The sequence below is a fragment of the Juglans microcarpa x Juglans regia genome, chromosome 1S (genome assembly GCF_004785595.1).
Source record: "Juglans microcarpa x Juglans regia isolate MS1-56 chromosome 1S, Jm3101_v1.0, whole genome shotgun sequence".
Classification (NCBI taxonomy): Eukaryota; Viridiplantae; Streptophyta; class Magnoliopsida; order Fagales; family Juglandaceae; genus Juglans; species Juglans microcarpa x Juglans regia.
This window is the reverse complement of record NC_054595.1, coordinates 30124092-30147892: the sequence shown is the minus strand read 5'-3', so window position 1 is coordinate 30147892 and position 23801 is coordinate 30124092. Positions and strand designations below refer to the sequence as shown.

The following is a 23801-nucleotide window of genomic DNA, read 5'->3' as shown; positions in this document are numbered from 1 at the left end:
CTCAGATTCTCCCATTGCTTATGCCCCTGAGGTCGAGGTTGTCTCGCTTGAACCTAGCTTGGAGGGTGAGAGGGGTGATGGCGTGGTGTCTAGAGGGAGATAACGAGGGTCGTGTCATGGGCTAAGGGGGTTTTGGTGGATACACTCGAGATTGAGGTCGCGTCAATATCAATGAAGGTTAGAGAAGCTTTTGTTTTTGCGGTCAACGCCGGGGCTCAGCTGCCCTTCACTTACAACATCCCGGCCTTGGCTTTAGTGGGAGCTGGGGCTAAGGTGGAAGTTGGCGAAGGTGGTGAGGTCCTGACCATATTGGTGGACACTAGCGCTTCTCTGTCCTTCACTGAAACCATCTCGACCTTGGCGTCGATGGGGGCTGATGCCGACGTGGGGGCAATAGTGGCAGGGAAGACCGAGGGAGCCCCCTCGGGCCTATTTCAGATGTGCTGGCTGGAGAGGCTCTAGCAATTTCTACGGGCATAAGGGTTGGAGAGATTCTAGAACATGTCGTGGGAGGTCAATCCCCATCGGGGGTGATGGCATGGCACTCGAGGACCCTTTTGAGGAGAAGGGGTGTTGCCCCAAGGCCGATGGTAAGCGGGGACCGTCCTACCCGTGTCTAGGACATGGCTAAGAGGCTTAGGGAGTTCTTCTTCGAGGTACGTTATCAACTCACCAAATCTCCTTTTAAGCTTTCTTGGTGACTTGTCCTTCGTTGCTAACTCGAAATTTTCATGGCAGGGTGTAGGGCAGTTGGCGGCATTCATTGTGGACGACTGGGAGGCACTAGAAGGCGAGAACCAAGCGCTCTGATCATTGGTTCGGTTGACTTTGTGCCAAAGAGGAAAGGGAGAGGAATTAGAGGAAACTCTTATCAAGGTGCAGTTTAGTCGGCAGCAGAGGCAGAAGAGGATATTCAAGCTTCATCGATGCAAGGCCTAACTTAAGTTCAACTTGACTAGGTCTCGGGAGTCGTTCGATTGCCAACAAAGGGAGTTGGAGTAGCTATAAGCCCACAACATGAAGTTGCTCAAATAGCACAACTCAAACTTTTGATCATACAAGTGGTTGGAAGGGAGTTTCGAGGAGGCCTCCAAGTCTCTGTAGAGAAAGAGGGAAGGCCAAAGACAAGAGAGTGAAGGCCTTGGAGTTTGAGAAAATCGAGGCCAATCGTGTGATAGCCCCCCATGAGGCCACCATCTTGGACTTGCGCTCTCACCTTGACAGCACCGAAGTCACCCTTCCCCGGCTGCTCAAGGAGTTGTCGCATGTCCACTTGATTCACGACGACGCCTAGAACTACGGCTACTTGGAGGGTTTGGAGAGAATGAGAGATCTTGTTCTCTTGAATTCCCAAAACAATTTGAGGGCACTAAAAGTGCAAGGACTCCCTCCAGACCCAGCAGCGCTAAAGCGCAATGCCTTGATAGGGAATGAGCTCATCCCGAGTGCACTCTCGGACAAATCCCGCCAGCTAAACATTTCCCTTCCTGCACCAATGCATTTCTTTTTCTTTTGTTTGTAAAGTTATGTACATTATTTCCTTTCATTGTAAAGAAACTTTGACCAAGTATCTTTAGACATCCTTGCGGTCATTTGCTTGCGCTTTGTATACGTTGAACTTGTCAATAAAATTGTTTTTTTTTTTTTTTTTTTGCCATTTGCTTTATTCCTTCATCAATGTTCACTTTCCTCTGCTTTTTCTTATGCCGGCTTGTTGGGCTTGATGCTAGGGATAAGTCAAATTCGGAGGGACGCGATACTTGGTTCCCCAGCCTTCTCGCCAACATTGTAGACCGAAGTAAGGGTTAAGACAAGTTCGTGGGAACATGGTACTTGGCTCCCATAATCTTTTCGTCCGCCTCGTAACTGGGGCAAGGGTTAGGAAACTTTGTAGAAACACTATGACTGATCTTCTCGTCGGCCTCATAAACTGACAAGGTTGTGGACTCATGGTGATGCCTGGAATCATGGCTATTTGGAGGATTTGGAGAGAGTGAGAGATCTCGTGCTCTTGAATCCCCAAAGTAATTTGAGGGCTTTGAGAGTGTAAGTACTCCCTCCGGACCCGATGACGTTGGACCATGGGGCCTTGATAAGGAAGGAGCTGATGCCATGCACAATCTCAGGAAACCCCGCCAGTGCCTACCCCGCTAGGTGAACATTCACCTTCTTGTATCGACGCATTTCTAGGATTGTGGAGAGAACGGACCCATATTCCTCGAGGGGCATGAGTCGCTGCTAGTGGGAGAGGAGTTCAGAACGGATTCTAAGACTCTATTTGTTTGGTGTTCCGTCGTTGGAGATGGCATTGTGTCAAGTAGTCGAAGGACTAAACCTGCTCTCCACCAGGGGAGAGGTCAAGATGCCTTAGGCTAAGCCCTCGCCTTTAGCCCCCTGAGGAGGTAATTTGTCAGACGGCTGAAAAGGTGGCCAACCCTTCATCATGAAGTGAGTAGGGGTGTCTAATATAATGCTGGACAAAACAAATAAGTTAGAATAATTCATCCTCGATCTATGAGTGCAAAATTTACAAACCTGGGTTGGCTCCCGTTTGGTGGAGAAGGAACGAGGCGAGGAGTCTGAGGCATCGCTCGTTTGGCGTTCTATTGTTGGAGATGGCACTATGTTGGGTAATCAAAGGATTAAACCCGCTCTCCACCGGGGGAGGGATCGGGATGCCTTAGGCTAAGCTCGCCCCTTTGGCCCCTTGATGAGGTAATTTTTCAAACAACTGAGAAGCCAATCCGCTCTTCGCCATGGTGGGGGTGGAGTAAGTTGTCGGACAGTCAAGAGGCTAGAGCCGCTCTCATGTGTTGACATCACATGGAAGGTAAGTGTTAGGTTAAGCCGGCACTGATCCCATTCTTCAACATGGTAGAGGTTGAGGTAAGTTGTCGGGCAGCCGAGGGGTTGGGCCCGCTCTCTGTCGTGGGAGGGGTGAGATGGCCTTAAGGTGCATCTCACCCTCTATCTCTCGTGGGAAGGTAAGTTGTAGGGCAGTTTGGGATTAGACTCACTCCCGCATTTTGACGCTCACAAGGAACATAAGTGTCGGGTAGCCTAAGGCTGGTCTACTCTCCACTGCGAAAGGGATGAAGCAGTTTCAGGAGTAACTCATCCCTTTAGTACCTCGCGAGGAGGTAAGTGTCGCACAACTGAGCAGTCAATCTGCTATTCGCCATAATGGGGGTGAGGTAAGTTCGTGGAGCTAAGAAGCTAGACCTGCTCTCCCCGTGAGAGAGGCTGGGCTGCCTGCCCACCCTTTAGCCCTCATTGGGAGGTAAGTAGTTGGGCAGTTTGGGACTGGGCCCGCTTTCGCCTTTCGACATCACAAGGAAGGTAAATGTTGGGTTAGGCTGGTGCTGATCCTACTCTTCTTTGTGGCAAAGGTCGAGGTAAGTTCTCAGGCAGTCGAGGGGCTGGATCCGCTCTCTGTCATGGGAGGGGCAAGATGACCTATATCTCCACAAGGCAAAACACTGGCGAAATAGGGTAGGCCCAGTAGGGTTAGCGACAGGTGTAGTGGTAGGGTCCTTACGGTTACTGGCAGGTGTAGGGTTAGGTGTTGAGGTAGGGGTAGGGGTAGGTGAGATAGCACTAAAATCACAAAAATCTGACAAAGTATCCATTCCTTAAAACTCATAAAAATATGAAATGAAAGCAAAGATCACAACAACAATTAAAACCACACATAAATCACCCAAAACATTTTGTGCTTTCATTATCAAAACCCCAAAACAGAACGGAGTTTCATATCAAAACCCCAAAACAGATCTGGGTTTTGGATTGAAATCCTTAGGGAAAACCTAAATTAAGTTAGAAGTATCAATACCCATGCCTTAATTTAGGGTTTCAATCTGAAACCCTAAATTAATTTAGGAGTCATGATTAAGGGTTTTGGATTGATACCCTAAACTAATTTAGGGTTTCAATTCGAAACCCTAAAGTCACAACTTTACATGCACAAGTTTTTTTACACTACAATCAACACACATGCACAATGTCCACACTCCATGGCACACAATTCACAATATCATCCTCCAACTCCTCAATTTAATCTCATCCTCCATAACTCAACAAAAATATAAAAAAAAAAATTACAAACAACGAACTCGAGACCATGACGGAAAGGAAACATGCAAAACTGGCGATGGACTAGGTGTGCGATTTTACAACGGAGATGGAGACGGATGCTAATGGGCCTGGCGGCATATGATGGACGAGGTAGGAGAGAAATGGGCTAGTGTTTCATAGAGGAGAGATGAGAGAGAGACAGAAGAGAACTAAGGGTGGGGGGGTTGTTTTGGGTTAAAGCCAATTATCAAAACGACGTCGTTTTATTTTTACCTAAACCACATTGTTTTAATGTATGGGATAACTTCACTTATCAAAACGACATCATTTTGTCTATCCCAAAACGGTTTCGTTTTGGTATATAGGGGTTTTTTTTATATATAATATGAATATATTTATATTTTAAATTATATATATATATGATCTGGGGGGCAGGGCGGGGTTGGGCCCAGCCCGCCCCCTGCCCCCACTGGGGGCGCCAGATGAGGACGAGGCCACCCGCCCCCCGCTGGTGACCCCGTCCGCTAGATCCTTCCTACCCAAGCGAGGGTGGGGCAGTGGGGTGTGGGGCCCTGCTGCCCAGTCCAAATATGCATGGTGTTTTAAGCTGAAAATAATATTTTGGGCCCTATCATATTTGGGCTAAAAAAATTATTCATTTAGGTGAAAAAAGCCAAGCAACGCATCAAAAAGCCCAAAAACTGAATCACACTTGTAAATCAATCAGAACTACACCGAAACTGAAAAAACCAAAAGTTTTGGTTCCTTGGATTAACTGGCTGGTTTTGATTCTCAAAATTTTAAAACCAAGTTAGACCGTTTCAATTCTAAAATATATCCAAAACTGGACTAGACTGAACCGATCATACCTCTAGAACTTGCAACAACTAGGACACATTGTATGGGATTTCTTTAAGTTGACTATGGAATTTTTCTGGTGATAGAACTGATATTCTGAAGGGGCTTACTACTTCTAATTCTAATTTGGTCAATGATGATTATTTAGACAAACTTCCTAAGATGGAAAGAAGAGGGGTGATTCTGCAGTTGACAATTAGCAGTGAGGAAGTTAACTCAATTAAATAGTTGGATGGAAGTAGTGATCGTTTATTTGCAGCTCCACAATAACATCATATTAACAAGTTGTTGAAGGAGTTTGAGGTCATATTTCAAGAACCAAAAAGGTTACCTCCAAGTAGAAAGCAAGACCACCAGATTAATTTGAAAGAAGAAGCCAAACCAATTTGTGTACATCCTTATCACTATCCCTTCTATAAAGAATCTGATATAGAAAAGATAATCAATGAACTTTTGGAGTCAATGGTAATTAGGGCAATTCAAAGCCCATTTTCTTCTCCTATTCTACTAGTTATAAAGGCATATGGAAGTTGAAGGATGTGTATTGATTATAGAACCCTTAATCAAGATACAATTAAGGACAAATTTCTGATACTAGTAGTTGATGAGTTATATGGTGTTGTAATTTTCTCTAAGCTTGATTTACGTTCGAGTTATCACCATATATGGGTCAGACCAGATGATATACACAATACTGCCTTTAAGACCTGTGAGGATCACTATGAGTTACTTTTCAGGGCTTGCTGAATGATGTGTTTAGACCCTATTTAAGAATATTTGTTATCGTCTTCTTTGATGACATCTTGGTTTACAGCAAATTAGTTGAAGATCATTCCATGCATTTAAAAATAGTACTTGCCACATTGCAATAGTACTAGCTTTATGCAAAAATATCAAAATGTAAGTTTGGGTATAAAGAGGTTGAATATTTGGGTCATGTCATTTCGGAGAATGGTGTTAAGGCTGATCCTGCCAAGATTGAATCTATGTTAAGCTGGCCAATTCCCACCACTTACAAGTCTTTGAGAGGTTTTCTGGGGTTAACTGGTAACTACAAGAAATTTATAAAAGGCTATGGCCTCATTGTTGCACCATTCACTACTTTGTTAACAAAGAACTCGTTTAAATGGAACCAAACTGCAACTGATGCATTCTAGAAGCTTAAGTCAATGGTGACTTCACCACCAGTGTTGATACTCCCTAATTTTGTGAAAAATTTTATTGTGAAGTGTGAGGCTTACGAGGAAGGGTTAAGGGCTATTTTGATGCAAGAAAACATACATATTGCATATCTCAGTTAGACATTGAAAGGAAGGTTTTGAGTCTTTCTACTTATGAAAAAAATTTGTTGGCCTTATTACAAGCAGTGAGGAAGTGACAGCCTTACTTGTTAGGGAGACCTTTCAAGGTGAAGACAGATCACATGAGCCTTAAGTTTTTGTTGGAGCAGAGAGAAAGTACGCCATTGCAACAAAAATGGATTATAAAGTTATTAGGGTATGCTTCACTATAGAATATAATAGGAGCAGTGAGAACTATGTAGTTGATGTGCTTTCTCGAAGGCAAGAAACTGAGCATTAGTGTAGTAGACTCAAGTATGAGGAAGACGGAATGTTCTCATCTCTCATTTCTTGTACTTTTTTTGAGTGGCTTGTTGAAATCAAAGCCTCTTATCAACTTGATGAAAAGTTTCAAGCAGTGATTCAGAAGCTAACCTTAGGCCAAACATTTCATAAAAGGTTATAGCCTTAAGGATGAGTTACTATTGAGGAAATGAATTATTTTTGTGGGGAATAACTATGCTCTCAAGGAGAAGATATTGGACTATGTTCATGGTAGTCTTATGGGGGGTCACTCTAGTTACTTGAAAACTCACCAACGAGCCAAGGTAATTTTTTATTGGTTGGGTATGAAAAAAGATATTAAACATTACATCAATGAGTGTCATGTTTATTAGAAGAATAAGGTGGAAAATATTCACCCTGCTTGGCTTTTACAACCACTCCTTATTCCTCAAAAGATTTGGACAAACATTTTTATGGATTTGATAAAGGGGTTGCCCCTGTCTCATTGATACAATGTAGTTTATGTGGTTGTTGATAGGCTCTCGAAATATGCTCATTGTGTTTGGCAAGTGAGAGTACTTGAGGTACTCTCACTACTATTTTTTACTTTATTATTACTTTTTACCTACTTTTCTACTATTCATTACTTTTCACCTACTTTTTAATATTTTATTATTACTTTTTCATTACTTTTTCACTACTATTCACAAATATTCTCAACACTTCTCAGGTATTCTCACTACCCAAACGTAGCCTTAATGCTAGTAGCACATCCATATTTTGCATTAAAAATAGCATAGTTATTATTTTCTACTGTGTTTAAGCTACATGGATTACCTACAAGTATTGTGAGTGACAGTGACCCGACTTTCATAAGTTCTTTCTCGACTAAATTGCATCGGTTGCAAGCCACTCAATTATCTTTGAGTTCCTCTTATCACCCTCAATCTGATGGGCAAACTGAGGTGGTTAATAAATGTGTGAAACATTACATTTGTTGTTTTGCAGGTGAGAAGGTGAAGCAGCAGTCTAAATGGTTACTTTTTGCAAAATGGTGGTATAACACTAACCACCATTATGCCTCTAAGATGACACCATTCCAAGCAGTTTATGGCATTCCACCTTTGAGATTGGTAGAATATATTCCTGACACCGCTTTGAATGCAGCAATGGATGATTGTATGAAGTCAAGGGAGGAAGTCCAAGAAACTTTACACCACAATTTGTTAGATGCACCGGATAGGATGAAGTTTCATGCAAATAAAAGGAGAACTGAAAGGTCTTTTGAACCAGGAGACTATGTCTACAAGCTTTTACCTAGATTTTTTCATCCCTTTAAAGTTCTACACAAGATTGGTCAGGTTGCTTATAAGTTGGTTCTTCCAACTTCTTCTCAAATTCACCCAATATTTTTTGTTTCTTGCCTTAAGAAATGTCTCGATCAACGAGTTCTTCCATTACCATCTCTTCTGCCTGTTGATGATACTGGAGCTATTCAGCCAAAACCAGAGAGAGTTACAGAAAGGCGAATTCAAAAACAAGGAATGAAGGCTCTTACTGAGCTCTTGGTGCACTAGAAGGGAACACAGTTAGATGATGCCACATGGGAGAAGTTTTATAGCCTCAAGCAATATTATCCTCATCTAGTGGGTAAGGTTTTTCTAAAGATGTTCCTCAACCTTCAAGACAAGGTTTTATTGAAGTAGGGGCAAATGTTAGGTAGCTGAGGCACGTGAAACGTGATTAATGAACACGTGGGTTGTAAGGAAAGATAGCAACTAGTGGAGACACGTAAGCTAGCTGGAATGTAGAGTTGGGTTGTATTTTGGTTGGGCTCTTTAAGCCCCGTTTGGAACTTAGATTGAACTGAGATTAAATCTATTCAGTCTAATTTTAAGCCCAGTCTAACATCCAAGCACTCAACTCTTAAATCACTAAACTCATCTCAACTCAACACCTCTTTACATACGGAACCTACAATATTTTTCAACTTTTCATAAATATATCTAATTTCATCTTACATCCAACTCATTTTTGGTGAGCCCTACAAAACTCATTCCACCATCTTAACTCACTACTATTCATAAAGAATTCAACTCATCTCAACATCTAAATGGAGTCGCTTGCTATTATTTATTCTCATTTTTTATTATCAAGTACATCATCAAGTCTTAGTACTTTTTTATGGTTTTACAAAAAAGCCAATAATTGGTGAGTCGTTATTAACGGTTTATCACAATTGTTAATTTTATTATTCTAAACCTTATACTTTCGATAAAATAAACTTAATTATTCTAAATTTATTTATTTTTTATGTGAAAAACTTGATTTTTGAAACTAAAATTGATAATATTTTAGTTATGATTGGCTATGTCACAAGAAAGATCGAATGAGTGGCAACATCATTAGTTGAAAATAACATGTCAAGAGTCTCTCAATAGATGCGTCGCCTTAACTCTTAAAATACGCACAAGAAAAGTGATCATATTATTCATTATAACTTTGGCCTTTGCATAAAGTCAAAAGAGACAAAGATACGAGTTTAATATTTAAGAATTAGAAATGTAAATCCATAAGCCCTTATTTCATGTTGATGTTAGAAAAAAATGTATAAAATTAAAAATATCCATCGTATTTCTTTTTTCGAATATCCATCGTATTTGAATAGTAGTAATATTAGAATTAGAATCAATGGCAGCACCAAAATAAATTTAAAAGTTTTACTTAGAAATAAAACAATAATCAATTCATAATATATTTGAAGTGTCACGCGTCTCTCAGCCAAAATCGTATCTGGACTCGTATTCCATCTGGTTTCTCTACCTGTACATTGCTCATCCAACTCCGTATTCCATCTTTCTCACAAAATACGTGAATTCGAGCTCTCTTTCAAAGATCTCTACCTACGAGGGGAGAGAGAGAGAGAGAGAGCGAGAGAGGGACAGATTTCGGATCTCAGCCAGAAGGTAAAAATGAAAAAAGAATTATGTCTTTCGTTTTTGAATTCACTCACTCACTCACTCACTCATTCTGTCTCTAAATTTGGAAATCATTATCATTCCGCTTTGTTTTGGGGCTTTCTAATACTGCATTACTTCCAGTGTGCATTTCTTTAAGTCACAAGATGATGTTGTTTTAAGTAAAAATTAAACTTATTCGAGTACTACTATTGGCATCACTTTCTTTTCGATTTGACCCAAGTGGTACGTTTTCTCACGGGCTCCATACCGACAATGGTTACGGTTTCTCATCACCGATACTAGATCTGATGGCATTGCAGCAACCATTCTTGCTATTCCCAATCTGAAGTTTCCTAGATCTATCCTTGGTTATGGCATAAATTATTGGAGGCTATACAAATTACAACTTAAGAAGCTAGTTAAATGCTTGAGGATTTAGTTTGAGGGGAGATTGTGTCAGCTCATCAATAGCAATATGTTATTCCAGATAGAGGAAATCTGGAGTTATATCGGTTTCAATCTTGTCCCATGCAATCTGGAGTATTCTCCTCAACCTCTTCATCATAATTCTGCATAAACTTGAACGCCAATTCCTAATTGTCTTAGGAAATAGCAACTAACTACTATCTGGAATAGGAGGTGTCTGGACTAAGTTTAACCTTTTAGAGGAAATCAGCTAGTAGTAGAGTAGGTGTTTGTCTCCTTGATCATGTCTAAACTCTTTGAACCCCCTAAAACCTGTTCCTTATTGAAGCGAGTATGAGGGGTGTTGAGACACTAATCTAGGTCTGAAAATCAAATGTCGCTACAGGGAAATTGGAATGGCCAATCATTACCATCGTTGCGTGCCTTGATTGAATGGTTGGTCGTGTTAAGAAAACTATGCATGTTGGACATACTTACCTTATTTGTTACCTATTATGCAAGTTTTTAATTCATTTAGCTTTATATCAATCAGCTTATTGCAGTACCTTGACATGTTTTAGCATCTAACTCCATATATAGAATTGTTTCCTAGGGTACATCAAATGCATGGATGTTTTTTTTCATATCTCCTTAACCTATGAAATAATTCATGAATTTTCTTTTTAAATTGTTTGATTCTCTATCTAATATTCAATTCTTTATTTTTGAATCAGCGTGTGCGAATTTAATATCTTCTCCTTCTGTAAGATATTTTCTTGGTCTAATGTTAACTTTCCTTGGATAACTTGCTTATTTTATTCAACTTGAGCATTGTTAAGTGATTTACCCTCTCTCCCTTCCTCTTACCCCTTCTGCGTCTGTTCTCTCCTTTGTGTGTATGCTTGTGTTGTGGGACTGAGTTCACCGATAGTTGATGTACTTATTGGGCTCGGTTCTTTAGAACTACAAATCACGTGGCATGCAAATTATCAGGAACCTGGACATCCTGGGACGTTTTTTCTTTCTATGGCTATTTGAAGTTATGTTTATACTTGGAGTCAACTTATAAAGTGTCCACAGTCTCAGATGTTGTATTTATGCATAATATTTTCTTCTTATTTAGGTTCCTCTGCTTGTGCAGGAAGCTAATTGAATGGAGGGTGGAATAGATGCTGATGCACCTTTAGATTATGCTGAAATTCGGATTTTGGCTGATGAATACAGGTTATGATTCTTCAAAAGATTATCTGAGGTGTTTATTAGGGATAGAGCTGAAAAAGTGTTATCTGATCAGTCCTTGCAGTTTCTGCCGGTGGTGTGATGCATTAATAATACTACAGAAGCTTGTTTGATCCATAGTCAACTGAGAGTTCAATCAACAAGATCAAATATCATCATTACCTTTAAAGTTATAGTTGTCCTGCGATATTAACTCCCTTGTGATTTTCTTTGTGTCTGGGAATAATGTGTTGCAAACTGTTTTGGCATCATGGTTCCTCGAACACTAAAAATAATTTGTGTTATACTGGAATATTGCTTAGCCTTTCTTTGTACTCAATGGTGACGAAACTTCTGGATAAGATACAATTGAAAAGTCATTCAAGATGTATGATTTGAGTCAAACCTATGTTGGAAATCACTCTTTTGTGTTCTCTCTCCAGAATCTCCATAAATAATTGTCTAGGTTATTTTGTTTTTCCAACATAATTTAGACAAAACCAATCTTCAAATAAAATTGAAGTGAGAGGAAATGGATGTATTGGTATCACTGGGTAGCTCAGTCATTTGTTAAATTGTTATGCTTCTATCAGGGCAATTCTCTGGATACTTGTAGAAGCATATCCTCCTTTGACTATGTATTGTTATTATTGCTATTTATTACTGTGGTTGTGTTAGTGATGAATAAACTTCTTTAACATGTTTGGTGTCAGGGATGGGGGTGGACATGTTAGTTACGAGGCATTTGTTTACCGCAACAACAAAGTAGAAAAACTGGCAACTGGGCTTCTTGAAGAACTGTTTCCGCACCTACCCGTACTAAATGACATGTATGCTAAAGGATCTGATGGTAGTTTCAAACTCCAACTACCAAGAAAACTCAATGGTGCCACATGGTTTACAAAATCAATTTTAAACAGGTTCTCATTATTTAGATGTTTCTTAGGTTTTATTTTTTTTTTTTGGGACATTTTTCTCTTGTATGCTACCAGTATGCTAATTATTAAAAATCACTTCTCGCTTTTGATTTAGTTCCCACATCTATTTCTCTTAATACTACATCTCATTGGTTCTGTCTTCTCAGTTTCCTACGCATCATTGGTTCACCAGATTTTAGAGATGTGATCAACACTGTTGAAGACGAGATGATTCAATTGGAGGAAGCCAAAAAATTTCATATCTCTTTATATGGCGAGGTCTATTTTTTGTCCCTAATAAACTGGTTTTGAAATGTGTATGTTGTTCATAAGGAAATGTTTTCTTTTCTCAGGATCGTCACAATCAACTAACAAATCTGGAAGCAGGTAATTTTTTAACCAAGTGTTATCATCTTTTTTTTATACAAGTAAGATTATTATTCAAGGAAATCTAGTATATTAAACACATCATTGTGTTGTTCTCATGTGTTTTGTATTGTTATGAACTCTTTCCACTATTGAAATCACCTCAGTGGCTGTTGATCAAACAAAGGAGGCCACTCTACAGGTGAGTAGGGATTCTGAAAGAAACTTTCTGGTAGATGAACCATCCCTGGTAGGTGACCCTTGAGGGGTATGAAGATGCTATATGTTTTTCTTCTCCAATTTAGTTGCAAAACCTATAGTTGAGGCTTCTATATTATCATTTAAGAGTTTTGAGGGACAAAAGGAGGATGTAGAGAATGTTCTTCATGGGTCTTAACCTCTTTTTTTTCTGGAGTCTTTATTGTTATGCTAGTTGAGGAAGGTCTATGCCTTAATCTTTTATATAAACTAAAAGTTCCACATGAATGTTGCAATATGGGTTTCTTGTTGGTTTTCTGGTGTATTTCCCACCGTATTAACTTATCAAAAAAAAAAAAAAAAAAAAAAAGTATTTCCCACCGTATTACTCTAACACTTATATGCTATCATTCATTTGAGAATCAAGTTCTTTCCTCTCCAACTCCCTCCCCCAAAAGGGCCACAACCAAACCAAAAAGGGAAAAAAGAATCTGGAAAATGTAAAAGATGGTAAAATATAGAGGGCCAATGGTATTCCATTGAGGGCTGGAAGTGCTGGGTGATAACAGTGAATTTTGGTTGTTGAACCTTTGGATATAAGACCAAGAAAGTATACCCTTATGGATACATGTCAGGCTCCTTGGTCTTGGTTTGAGGGCATCAGGCCAAGTGTTGTGCTTTTGGCTCATGTTGGGTCTAGATGTTAGAGAGGGTGTTGGGGTAGCGTTGTTTGCATTTGGGAATGATGCTATTTAATTAACTAGCTAAACATTTCTGCTAATTCCTGTTGGGTTAGATGCCAACACATGGGATGTCTAAATACGCTTTAGAAGAAAAAGACCTGGTAAATGAAGAAGTATTTAGGCTGTCATATAGATATATGTCATTAAAGGTTATATTGAAAGTTGTACCATTTCAGATGGTGCCAAGAAGTGGCTGCGGAGGGTGGCTAGATCCCAATTGTGCAACCTACTTAGCACCAGGGGGTGGGAGGATGAGGTGGATCTTCCCCTTAGTGGTATACTTTGCTCAGGATGTGGGCTGCATAGAGGGTTGATATTCCCATCTATGTCGAGGTCGGGATTTCCTCCAGCATGAGGTGTGTTGCCCGCATAGGAGGGATCTCCTATTCTACATAGGGGCCCATGGGCATGGGTGAATGGGGAGATCCCCCCCCCCCCCCCCCCCCCCCCCCCCCCCCCCCCCCCCCCCCCCCCCCCCCATTACAGTGTGGCCCACCACTAGGTTGTGATCTCTCACTGCCCTCCATTGCCATAATAGCAGTGGCTACTTAAGCCTTTTTTTTTTTTTTTTTTAGTAATGCTATTCTTTATCCTTGATTTTATCATCTTTGGTGACACCAACTAATGTGGCACATTTAAGTGGCTTCATTGGCTAGTCACTTACATGAAAGTCTTCCATTTTTGTTTCTGTTATATATATGTTATTTCTAATGCCTTTTTTCATTGAAAAGCGATTAGAGGTCTTTTGAAATCAAAATTTAAAATTTGGGGTTTGATTACATACTTTCTTTGTGCTACACGTACTTACAATTTTACGTGCAAGACTCATTTTATTAGTTTTCTTTTGAATTTCAAATTTCATAATCTTTAGCATATCAATAGGTGACACGTGAAGAATTAAGTTTTTTGTAATTTTTTCTTAAGTATAGTTAGCATTTGTCTATGTCTTTTAGGTTCAAACTTGTGACCATTTTAAAATTGTAAAAACCAACAATTTGGTTCTTCATGCTTATAATTGAGATTTGAAAGATCCTGCAATAGAGAGCACCAAATTGTTTTTTTTATAAGTAAAGTTTTATTGATAGTAAAAGGAATAGCCCAACTACATAGGGAGAGCACCAAATGTTAATCTCAAAATATGAAATAAGAAGAATCATTTTCAACATGTTATTCCGCCTCCCCCCATAATTATGTGTACTATATTTTTGTGAGCACATTATCTAAGTTTTTTTTGTTTGCCTCCCTTCCAAATAATCTCGATTAACTATGATAACTTTTTTGTTTGGGGGGTGGGGTATATGGTTCTGTTTACTACCCACATCATTATTTGGTTGATATCTCAATTGTTATTGTCTTATAGAAGTGACTCTAGTCAATGATGCTTGTAGCCCTTAAAATGGTAAGCGAGTGATGGTGGTGAATTATGCTTACAAACACTTGATAACTGGCTCTATGATGGGAAAATTTATTTTTTCCCAATGATTGGCTTGTGAATTAATCTTGCAATATAGTTTTTCTTATAAGTAACAGATTATATTAATATGAATAGGCATAACCCAAGTACATAGGGGGTATACAAGAGTTTACAGCTAGTTAGGAGGAAAAAATAGAAACAAGAAAATCATGAAAATCTAGGCCATTGAAAAGTACAGCGTTCGCCCAAAGGAATAAAGTTTTAGCAAAGAACAATCTAATCTCCTCCAATGAGTGCTCCTTATATTCAAAAGTCCGATCATTTCGTTCCTTCCATAGAATACATATAGGTAGGGTTGAGCTCCGACAGTGTCAGAGTTGGGATGCCCTATTTCTGACTCCGACCACTGTAGACTCCACTCCGACTCCGACTCAGCCTTGTTGGAGCGGATTCGGATTTTGTAAATTACAGCACAATGGTTTCACCAAAATCCCCAAATCACAAAATTACATACCGCAAATCACAAAAGGGAAAGTGGTTGAGCTTCGGTGTCTCACGGTGGTGATTCACAAAGAATCAAGGGGCGATGTGGGTTGTTCGGCTTAGAGGAAAAGTGAGAGAGGGAGGCAAAGGAGCTTCCGGCAACATACGGTTCCGCGGCGTGGAGGATGGGGGCAGCGAAGCCCTAACCAAGAGAAGGACAAAAGAGAGAGAGAGAGAGAGAGAGAGAGAGAGAGAGAGAGAGAGAGAGAGAGAGAGAGAGAGAGAGAGAGAGGGATGAGAGGGGGTATTCGACCGGCAAGGCATGGTGGTGGTCAGTTGCATGCTCATGATGCGGCCTCGTTACTGCCATTCACGGTGGCTAGCGGCCTAGAGAGAAGAGAAACAAAGATGGGGGAGAGAAGTGTTGGCGGCGGGTGGGGGGTGAAAAGAAAAGGAAAAAGAGAGGGGAGGGGAATTAGGGTTTGGGCCACTGACCCTAGCCTTACATGTGGTTCTCACTTTAATCCAAGGGTGGAAATAAAACATGGAGAAATAAGAGAGAAAGAGAGAGAGAAAATAGAAAGGAAAAGGGCAATACATTAAATAGAAAATCCAGCTTTGTTTTCTTGATCGCAAAAATAATATTTTTCATATAAATAAATGAAGCATTTTAATAATTATTTCTAAGATAAATAAATCCATCCAAATATATAGAATTTTTATCATAAAATAAAATGATGAATATTAAATAATATTCTTAAAGAAATATTTGGACTTTAAAAAAAATACTTAGAAGATTTTAAAATACTTAGCTCATTTAAAAATGAGAATTCGAGATTTAAAACGATTAGGCGAGGCTCGTGACCAATCCGAGAGGAAAAGGAGTGGTTGGTCACACTAACTATTCTAAAACGGCTCCATTTTCTCCTCTAGAAACTAAGCCGTTTTGCGTGGCTGTGGGCTGTGTTGGTCGGTCACCTTGATGAAACAGCGCTGTTTTGATCCTGAACCCTGTTTTGGGCTGGGTTGCTGCGATTTTGGGCTTCTAAACACCCCCCCCCCCCCCCCCCAAAAAAAAAAAAAAACCTTGTTTTGGGCTTTTTTCCCAAAATCCTAAACCAAACAGTCTTTATATAGCTAAAAACTTTCAACAAGGCACTCTTAGGGAAATGGTTGTGGCGGTACCATTTAGACGGGGATGCTCTTTGGAGGATCGTTATTGATGCCAAATTTGGGACCATATAGGGAGGGTGGTGCTCTAACAAAGTAAAAGGAACATGCGGTGTGGGAGTGTGGAAATTCATTTGTAATGGATGGGGGGAGTTCTCCAGAAATTTCAGATTTGAGGTGAGTAGGGGTAACCAAATCAGATTTTGGCACGACTTATGGTGTGGAGATGAGGCTTTGAAGAATACTTTCCCTCTTTTTAGAATTGCCTCGAATAAAGATGCTTCCGTGGCGGATTATATGGATATTACTACTGGTCTTATCCATTGGTCAGTTAGCTTTATTAGGGATGTCCATGATTGGGCGGTGGGGGGCATAATGATTTTTACAGCTTGCTTTATGCTTTCAAAATAAAATCTGGAGGGGATGATAGATTACTTTGGAACCAGCTTGGCAATAAGATATTCACGGTTAGATCTTTGTACAAGGTCTTGGCATCTTATTCTTCTACTGATTTTTTTCCTTCGAAAATTATTTGGAGATGCAAAGTGCCTCTCAAGGTGGTCTTCTTTGGTTGGTTGGCTTCTCATGGGAAAATTCTTACTATCGACTAGTTGAGAATGCGAGGTATCATTGTAATGGACTGGTGTTTCTTGTGCAAAAGGGGTGGTGAATCGGCGGATCACCTTCTTCTCCATTGTGATGTGTCGAAAGCTTTGTGGGATGAGGTTTTTGCTAAGCTTGGCATTGATTGGGTGATGCCTAAGTGAATGGTGAATCTCCTGGCCTGTTGGAGAGGGATTCAAGGCAATCGTCAAATAGCAGTCGTTTGGAAGATAGTACCTCTTTTTCTTATGTGGTGTATTTGGAATGAAAGAAATGGGAGCTGTTTTGACAATAGAGAATGCTCAGTGGGAGGGATTAAAGACTTCTTTTATCATACTTTGTTGCTTTGGGCTTCGATTATTATAATGGATGGGGCTAGTCTAAACGACTTTTTTGCTGTTTTTCAGCTTTAGTTTGTAATTAGGTGTTTTTCTCTTGTATATTTCTTGTGTACTTGGGCTATGCCTAATTACGTGGTTTAATAAAAATTTTACTTGTAAAAAAAATCCATACTAACATATATGATCAATATATAGATAAATATATATTTACATATGTATAATATCGGATTATTTTTTTTATTTTTATTTTTTACTTATAAAAAAAAAAAATATCGGAGTCAGATTCAGAGTCGGAGGCCAAAGTCAGAGTCGGGAGTCAGTCCAACGACACCTCCGACTCCAACTAGAAAATGAAAAAAAAATCTGACTCCTACTTAGTTTTGTCGGAGTTGGATTTTCGGATTTTTGCTCAGCCCTACATATAGGAACCATCTTCCACACAACAGTGATTTGTGAAATGCCGCCTAGATTCTTCCAATTGGCCAAAAGCTTGACCATAGTACAAGGTATAACCCAAGCTAACTCCAATCTTCTGAAAACATCATCCCATAACGACCTGGCGACCTCACAATGTTGCAGTATAATGAATAGTAACTTATCAAAAAAATTTAATGAATAGTGTCAAATGTGAAAATATTTTCTTTAGTGATATCACCATTTACTTTTCTCCCGGATGTGTAATCAAGGTCATCTCTGGCTAAGTGGAATTAATTTTGAGGCGTCTGTAAGTGCTACGAGTGTTTAATATTTTTTCCAATAATAAGCCGGATTTTTTACTTTTATATCTATTAATTATTGTAGCTTTCCACTTTTAACAGATTGCTGCAACTCAATTGATGTCGGACCATCATCCAAAGTAATTGTTTTTCCTTAAAACTTCTGTTAATACATTTGGGTTTTGCACTTTTGAAGTAATATCACTTAAAAAATACATTTTCAGTTTTTATATCTAATCCATCTGCAATCGTTCTTTGACACGGGCAACTAATTCAACCTGTTGCATATGAACAGCCTGAAGTTGAGATCACATCATCAGATGTTTCGAAGTATGGTGAATGTTGTTTGAGCTAACAGGTTTGTTTTTATTTTGTTATTTATTTTCAACACTACTAAGATATTGAAAATTATACTACCAGAAATGAACTGTTGCGAGCAATGGATTTAAGGCTTACAGCATTAAGAAGGGAGTTATCTGCATCTTTAAACAAGGCTGCTGGTGCCAACTGCTCCTGTAAAGAAATCACTGATTTAGTGCAATTTTCTCAACATTTTGGAGCAGTTTCTTTAAAGTAAGTTGGTTACCAAAATAAAAGGGGGCTTTGGTCTTCTAACTTACTCCTTGCTCCAAGAATTTTGTAGAGCAACAATGTGTTTCTCCATATTTTTCTGGTGACATACTTAAGTAACCTGAATAATTAAAGGTAAGGTTTATGACTCTGAGATCCCATCTTGTAACAATCCTTTGCAGGAATTCTTTGTCCAAAGTTTTAGGACTGAGTCAAGACAGCCAGAATGCTGATCCTCTAGATGATGACAAGGTTTCATCAATATACTGTCCAAGGAATGACAATATAGAAAAGACACATGATAATATTTGGCTATCAAAACCAGTATGTTCTTCTATTCCTGTAAAATATGGCGTTTCACCTGCAAAAGTTGCCCAGGTTGAACGGGAGAACTCGACAGAAAGTGAGGAGTTTTCCAACTCAAGTGATGGGGACCAAACATCTGCAGGAAGAAGTCGGACACTTATAAGATCTCCAGCCCCCAGACGGTCAGCATCACCAATGCGAAGGATTCAAATCGGGAGAACTAGATCAAGGAGGGCTTCTGCCTTAACAATTAAGAGCCTCAATTATTTTCCTACTAAAGAAAGGTTCTTGTCTCATAAAGTAGCTGCAAACGATGGTGAAGATGAAGGATTTGTGGAACCTAGTAAAAAACCTGAGATAAATGTCCAGAGGATGAGTGTTCAAGATGCAATAAATCTTTTTGAAAGAAAACAGAGGGATGATACTGCAGATTTTCAGATACGGAGGTCATTAACAAATATTCCTATCTGTGCAAATAAATCTATATTGAGAAGATGGAGTGCAGGTATAGGTGAAGCTTCCTCCCAGTGTCAGCTACATATTGGTTCTGAAGACTCTGTTCCAGATACTCCCAATGATGGAGAAGATAGTAAAATTTCAGTTTCTTCAGTAGGAGTGACAATGGAATCTGAATTTATATCCAAAGGTCAGAACTTAGGTGAGACAGATGGAGTTGATGTTGGGTCAAACGAGGAAGAACAGGTATATGATTCGAGATGTATTCTAGCAGACACACATGACTTCCCAGCAGATTCTAAAGAAACCCAAGGAGAGGAAATTATTAGAAAATTAACATCCTCGAATGCGTGGAGTCAGCAAAAGGAGGTGGAGTTGAACCAGATGATGATGATGAAAATAATGGAAAGCAGGCCTGTCAGACACCGTAAACCTCAAACTAGCAGAAATAACAATTTTTTTCCTGAGCAGAGAGGTGGGTTTTATGACCACTATAAGGAGAAGAGGGATGAAAAACTTCGAGGAGAGAATGCTAGAAAGCGAGCAGAGAAAGCAGCACAATTTAGAGCAATGCAGCAAAGTCTTAATGAGAGAAAAGCTGAAATGGCCTCCACAAATGGGAATGATGTTGGGAAAAGAGTTGCTATGCATAATCCCAAAAGATCACAAAAAGGTCCATCTGAACCTGTCAGTGCGAAAAAGGAAATTACAAAGCCAACTGTTACAAAGAAAATTTCGTCTAAAACTTCACTGCTGCCTGCTACACGCAAATCGTGGCCATCAACACCATCACCGAGAATCACAGGGACATCACCAGGTAAAACTCCTGGTGGCATATCTTCGTCTGGCACCACACCAACACGTCAGAAACGCCATCCGGCAACATCACTTCCTCAACCAAGCCCCAAAGTGGAAAAATCCCAGCAGCAACAGAGAAATGTAAAGGAGACACAGAGGGGTCATGACAAAAGCGTGAACACTGTGAATGGAAAAAATTATGAACGAGGGGCAAGCTCTGGAAAAGCAAATAAAACAAAAGTTATGAAAGCTTCTGGAGATTGTTCTAGTGTAGTTCCCACAAAGCCTAGATTCTATGACAAAGTGACCAAGAAAAGCAGTGTAGTTCCACTGGATTCAAAACCTTTTCTCCGCAAGGGTTCACGAAATGTTCCTGGTATCAGTCCTGTTAACAAGAAAAAGAATTCTCCTCAGTCTAATGAATCCGTGACAAACTGCAGAAACTTGATGAAAGCTGAAGAAAGTGAGGTAATTGTACATGCTTCTGACCTGGTCGGTCAGCATCCAGGGGAAGATGATGTATCACTGGGTCTTCATGAAGGAGCTATACAACCAGAAACTCAGATAAAAAGCCACTGGCAATGTGCTGAGACTGAGAACTTTGAACAAGTTGCTGCTCACGGTCATGATAATGTCTTCAACAATCAGGCGGAGTCCTCATTGAAACTCCAAGTCGGAGAAGAATCAATAATTTCCCCCACTGCCTGGGTGGAAATAAAAGAGCATCATGAATCGGCCATTCCATGTGATGTCAACACATGTCAACTTGCATCTCCAGCCAACGTTGCTCCCGCTGAATGGTCAAGTCTACGTGTTCGCCATTCTCTGTCCCAGATGATGCAAGAAGAAAGTAGTGAACCTGAAAGTATTGAGTGGGGAAGTGCCGGAAATCCTCCTGTCATGTTCTGCCAAAAAGATGCACCGAAAGGGTTGAAAAGACTCTTGAAGTTTGCTCGGAAGACCAAGGGGGATTCAAATACTACTGGTTGTTCTAGCCCATCTTTCTTTTCTGAAGGAGAGGATGATGTTGAGGAGTCTAAATCCTTTAGTAAGAGAAATGCTGACAAATTTCTCAGAAAGGCTGCTCTTCAAGCAAAGAACTTTGCACAGCAAAAGACTTCATTATCTGAAATTCATGAAAAAGATTTGGATGCTTGTGGACTTCTCCCTGGTATATTTTTCTCTTTCCTTGCTTTTTTCCTGAAGGTTTTTTTGCCTGTGATCCTTGCTGACCCAAAACTTGTACAATAGCTTCTCTTAGCTTGATCTCGATCTGAGTGTTATGTTGTTTGTCATGGTTATTCTGCACCCAGCTCAATCAAACTCGAGCAAACTTAATGATCACTTTTGTTCTCACAAGTTGCAAGTGAGTTGTGAATCAGCTGCGGCCCCCAGAACTAAAGGTTAGCACTCACCTATGATGTAGAGTAATGCACTCCTCTGCTAACTCCTGTATCTTTGGTTTACTACAGGTTCTTTCCATTTCTCACTTGTGATTCATCATTTTCTGATTCTGATTGTTATTGATCCAATACGCTTGACTATCTTTATGTTTCAGCTACGAGGTCGTTCTTCTCTCTTTCAGCATTTAGGGGCACTAAACTACACGAGACTAAGCACCCGTAATGTCAAGTATTATATAGTATACACGATATTATTTGCCTCCTGTCTCGGGCAATATCAGACAAAATTGTCTCGTAGTATGATGACACCCCTACTACCCTGCTGTACTTCATATTGTTTTGCATTTAGAGATCAAGGAGCCACACTTATGCTTTGGCAGGTTGTGTTGGTGACAGAAGTCTCTGTAACTTTAAGTATCACGGTGTTTGATTTGCTTCCTGCTGAACATCTGATTGGTCCTGCGAAACTTCGGATGTCAAATATTATTCAATTCAAGTTGTTCTAGTCCTTGCAAATTTGACCCAATATTTCCTTTGGTGGATGCGTACCACATCCAATTTAAATAGCCAAGTTTTTTGTAAAATTTGATGTGACAAACCTAGAGCTCTAGTTTTGCAACTGCCATTCTGTGAGACTTTTGATGTACGCAAGTAGACATGTCGAAGCAAGCCATGCTAGTAGGGACGAAGCTAGAAATCTAATTTAAGGGGCCTCAAGACACGTGTAAAAATTTGTATAAAAAATATGACATAACTCCATGTATAATATATATATATAAAATACATGATTGAGTAAATCTGGATAATTAAAAATAAAGATAATATATTGTAAGATTTGGGAGAAAAATTTAATAATTAAGAATCATTAAAATACTAATCTCTCACCATCGTTGATCAAGTATTTATAGGAAGAGAGGAGCTCCCAGCAGGTTGAGTATCAATTTTGTTTTCACACCTGCCAATCATGAAGTGCCACGTAGGCATCCCAACAAATTTCGAGTTGCACCCGTCCGCATTGAATCGACATCTCCTTTCTCTCGCTCTCCCTCCCCCATCTGCACTGAATCGACCAATAACACCAAAAAAAAAAGACAAACTTCCCTGCACCCCTGAGTTCCAGTCGACGAACGTCTCTTTGGGTTTTTATCAATTCCATAATCTTTGTTAGAGACAGTCTAAGAAAGACACAAATTGTCCTAATTTAATTGTTGGCCTTTCGTTCAACCAAGAAATCAAATAACGATCAGACCTAGAAGCAAATGGGTAGCATCCAGACATCTCTGGTAGTTACTTGTTGCTCCAAATATATATATATATAATTAGCAAAGATATGGAGAATGATATTATATCTCCCGTCCTGCTTAACAACACTCTCTAGATCTCTCAAGAAGAACCATTTTGAGGTTGACTTGTTTTTGCAGGGTTGTTGGCACATGAACTCTTAACTACTACTCGGTTTATAAACAACACCCCTGTCAAACAAAAAGCATGGTCTCTTCTGATTTTGATCTTGAGTCATTGGAGGATCAAATTACAGGCCATGAAGAAAAGAAAGGAAATTTGAAGCCGCACCATGGATTTCTTCAAGGGTCCCCTACCCACAGGGACTCCGAGCCCATCATGACCAATCAGCTGAAATATTCCAAGGTTATCCAGACCAAGTCAATAATTTGCTCACGGACAAACGGCTACCTCCAATGAAATTTTCTAAGCTTACTTTGGAATGTTGTTCTATTAAAGCAGAACAACATATAACAGCCTTTCAAAACACTGGTGAAGACTGGAAGGAAAAGCAAACTGTTGCCATCAATATTGATATGGTCGACAGCAAATTACTTCTCGTTGAAGGTGAACCCGATTCCATCATTAGTTGTTCATCATAGATCAAATATCCCAGCTCATGTAATAAATTCTCCTTGAAGCCAGAGAACATTTCAAGCACCTGTTGTGAATATTGGGGGAGATGGAAAGAAAGAAGAGGAAAGAGGGAAAAGAGTGTGTTACAATGCATGTTTATTGTAATCTCTATAAGTCGCATATGTGTTTATTTTTTATTGGCGGGTGTGAAAACAAAACTTACAACCGACCGGCCTCGAGATTTTCTCTTATAGGAACCGATTGTTTCTGAATTGTGAACCCTCACATATTTTTATATGAGAAGTATTGGGAAGGAGTTTTCAGCCTATCTTTTATGTTAATAAAATGTGACTAATGGAGAATCACATATTTTTATATAT

General features: G+C 39.6%; 2 protein-coding genes across 4 annotated transcripts; both read left to right on the top strand.

Annotated features, from left to right (window-relative positions):
• Positions 1-623: 623 nt before the first annotated feature.
• Positions 624-8074, top strand: LOC121247499. The gene is made up of 3 exons (XM_041145832.1): positions 624-656; positions 739-790; positions 7506-8074. Exons 1-3 carry the CDS (start codon positions 624-626, stop codon positions 8072-8074), a joined length of 654 nt encoding a protein of 217 aa, XP_041001766.1.
• A 1209-nt stretch (positions 8075-9283) lies between these two features.
• LOC121246851 lies at positions 9284-22060 on the top strand. 3 transcript variants are annotated; one of them, XM_041145155.1, is made up of 11 exons: positions 9284-9463; positions 11004-11086; positions 11794-12000; positions 12165-12276; positions 12351-12384; positions 18134-18171; positions 18327-18361; positions 18452-18604; positions 18784-21332; positions 21475-21564; positions 21720-22060. In XM_041145155.1, the coding sequence occupies exons 2-11, from the start codon at positions 11016-11018 to the stop codon at positions 21785-21787; spliced, it is 3357 nt and encodes a 1118-aa protein (XP_041001089.1). In that variant the 5' UTR covers positions 9284-9463; positions 11004-11015; the 3' UTR covers positions 21788-22060. The 3 variants fall into 3 exon arrangements, with proteins under 3 accessions (XP_041001089.1, XP_041001090.1, XP_041001091.1); XM_041145156.1 differs by having other exon boundaries at positions 10986-11086; XM_041145157.1 differs by lacking the exons at positions 9284-9463; positions 11004-11086 and having other exon boundaries at positions 11870-12000; positions 12191-12276.
• Positions 22061-23801: the final 1741 nt, after the last annotated feature.

Bases quoted from the DNA above. Each gene is read 5' to 3' on its own strand.
- LOC121246851 (XM_041145155.1), top strand. From the start codon at position 11,016: ATGGAGGGTGGAATAGATGCTGATGCACCTTTAGATTATGCTGAAATT. The intron at 11,087-11,793 runs GTTATGATTCTT...GTTTGGTGTCAG, and splicing joins ATTTTGGCTGATGAATACAG to GGATGGGGGTGGACATGTTA. The intron at 21,333-21,474 runs GTATATTTTTCT...TTCTGCACCCAG, and splicing joins TGCTTGTGGACTTCTCCCTG to CTCAATCAAACTCGAGCAAA.
- LOC121247499 (XM_041145832.1), top strand. From the start codon at position 624: ATGGCTAAGAGGCTTAGGGAGTTCTTCTTCGAG. The intron at 657-738 runs GTACGTTATCAA...TTTTCATGGCAG, and splicing joins TTAGGGAGTTCTTCTTCGAG to GGTGTAGGGCAGTTGGCGGC. The intron at 791-7,505 runs GCGAGAACCAAG...GTTGTTTTGCAG, and splicing joins CGACTGGGAGGCACTAGAAG to GTGAGAAGGTGAAGCAGCAG.